Source organism: Sinocyclocheilus anshuiensis, unplaced genomic scaffold (genome assembly GCF_001515605.1).
Source record: "Sinocyclocheilus anshuiensis isolate Anshui unplaced genomic scaffold, SAMN03320099.WGS_v1.1 scaffold421, whole genome shotgun sequence".
NCBI lineage: Eukaryota > Metazoa > Chordata > Actinopteri > Cypriniformes > Cyprinidae > Sinocyclocheilus > Sinocyclocheilus anshuiensis.
The window spans coordinates 198,782-201,470 of record NW_015540859.1 but is presented as its reverse complement, the minus strand read 5'-3'; the positions used below and the strand labels follow the sequence as shown (position 1 = coordinate 201,470).

General features: G+C 40.2%; 1 protein-coding gene across 1 annotated transcript in view; it reads right to left on the bottom strand.

The window, feature by feature from the left end:
• The window catches only part of LOC107687934 (ral GTPase-activating protein subunit alpha-2-like), a 202,091-nt gene that overhangs the window by 159,346 nt on the left and 40,056 nt on the right, over nucleotides 1–2,689 (bottom strand). Inside the window, exon 2 of the mRNA XM_016485423.1 lies at nucleotides 40–150. Within this exon, the coding sequence (XP_016340909.1) occupies nucleotides 40–150 (111 nt within the window). The remainder of the gene's footprint in view (nucleotides 1–39; nucleotides 151–2,689) is intronic.

The window sequence follows — 2,689 nt, the reverse complement described above, 5'->3', positions numbered from 1 at the left end:
TTTTTCTTTTTCCCCAGAAAGCATACAAACATATCTTACCTTTTTGCTTTAAGTTACTTTCCAGTGTAATGAAATTTTCATAGAAGATAAAATAAATCTGTGAGCAGTTGGTTTCAAAAAATGCCTTCAGTTCATTCCTGTCAGTAATATCTGTGGAGAAAACGAACAGAAAATAAAGAATTAGACAAAAACAGACACTAAGTCCAATATGTGCATGACTGAAACATTAGAGTTAGATTGTATAATATGGTATAATATGGTATGATTAAATGCTGAACAAAAAATTCAAAGATATGAATGTGCATGTAGACAGTAGATTTAATCCAGACACAAGCTTTCATGAAATTGTAAAATCAACGCAATATACTATGTCTGCATTTCAAAAAACAAAAAATAAATAAAAATAATTAGCAGGTTACACTGAATTTTTGGTAGTAACAGAAGAGTACCAAGTTTTCTGACAATGACACCAAAACAATTGTGACGAGTTTATCTAGATTAACTGTTTTTAAATCATCGAAGATTTTAATAACGTCAATGCAACATACAAGCAATCTTGTATAACATAACAGAAATCGTGCTCACCTTTAATTGCGTGATAAACTGACAGCATGGAATAGACATATAATGTAATGAAATAGGGCAGTGCATTTAATTGTATTTTAATGGTGATCACGATTTTGACTTCTCGAGTAATTAATCCTAATTGTCTGTAACAGACTGTAAGTAAGCGACTATAATGACCCGCTGGTTATTCGTCCTTATTTTTTATTTTTTTTGGACATTTTCATTATTTTCATTATTTTGCATTGACAACAAGCCTCCACAAGCTTTTATGTTTGGGGTTGCCACATATCAAGAGTTTAAATTCCCCAATCAGGACACATTTTCTCCCCAGTGTTTTACTCGTCTCTTGTGTGATACTGTGCTCAAATAAAATGTAATACAGCTAGGGCTGTGACGGTCGCCGTGACAACCGCATCACCGCGGTGGTCTATTGCCACCGGCAGTAGTGCAAGTAACGTCACACACTCTATAAAAAAGCATAATACCAAAGACTACAGAAATACATACTAAATTTTGTATGCAAGTGTTATAACAGTAACAGTTGCAAATTGTTTATTTAGACTATAAGTCTAAGTCTATGTTAATTCACAAATCACCTCAAACGTCATACACAGCGTTTCTTTAGATTGGCGGGTTTGAGCACAGGAAAATACAGTTTATTTTGCATTCAGCAAATTAATTTCGTGTTGAGCGATGGACCTTGTTGGGAAACCAAATACTACATCACCGATCTGGAGGATGCACCCATCCTCATTTGAACAAATGTGTTCAAGTTCCCATGATCGCAAACGCCCGGCTGGTCAGGGTATTGGTGAGGCTTTCTCCAAACAGGCCAAATACAAACAAGACAGCGGTAAATGGAAGATGCTAACAAGAAATGTGGAAACATACGCCGCGATTCCCATTTCACAGAGAGCACGTGCAGACGAAGAGTTAACGTATGGTAAGCCAGAGTATTCATATACACCTGGTCGGGCGTCTGATTGTACACTGACACGTCAAAAGCGTGCGATTTGACAGCAAAACGCACGTCCTCGACGTGTGATTTGCCATAAAAACGCGCGTTCTTAACGTGCGCTTTGGGTTTATCATAACAGAAATGGGCGTCGAATACGTACATTTTGAGTCAGACAAAACGCACGTTATGAATGTTTAAACAGGTAAACCAAACAGGCAGTGCAAACGTCTGTTTGAAGTGTCCAAACAGGAGAAAAGAACGTGCACTTTCCTTAGTGTTCTCAAAACTGCACGTCGAAAGAGTGTGCTCACTTTATAGGGCTTGTGATGAAATGTTATGTCGTTTAAACTACATATTTTTATATTTTAGATTTAGATTTTTAATAACGACATATCACAAAGGTTGGTCTGCACTCTTTAAAGGGGTCATATGATGCTGCTAAAAAGAACATTTACAGATCTTCTTTATGCACCAAGAGCTTGTAACACTCCAAAGAGAAAGGAAAAAAATTGAAATCGCCTTTAAGTCTTTTATTGGAATCAAAGCATGAGATAAAAAGACAAACGTTTCGGCTATCTGCCTTCGTGACAATTCTGTTTCTTAGGGCCTGTTTACACCTGGTCATTTCATGCATTTCATGCGCAGAAAAAACGCATGAAGTGACCAGGTGTAAACAGGCACAAAATGATTATATAGGCTAACAAACAACATACATCAAGTGATTATAGTTAATCAATCAATCCACAGGACGGAACAAATCTACCACGTCAACTTGCTCAAGAAGTGGGTTCCCCGGCCCGAGCAACTCGTCGCGCTGGCCCATACCGGGCCTCCAGTAGTGGACGTGGAACCGCAGTTGTCGGCGACCCAGAACGCGGAACTCGAGGCCCTGGTCAGTCAGTTCCAGGATGTGTTCAGTGAGACCCCGAGTAGAACCACGATCATCGAGCACGAGGTCCGCACACCACCAGGAGTCGTAGTCCGGCAGCGGCCCTACCGGATACCAGAAGCTCGCCGGCCGGCTATAGAGGAGGAAGTCAAGAAGATGCTCCAACTGGGAATCATCGAGCCCTCCCGTAGCCCGTGGGCCAGCCCCATCGTGATGGTTCCAAAGCCGGACAACACCCTCCGGTTCTGTAACGACTTCAGGAAGGTCAATCAAGT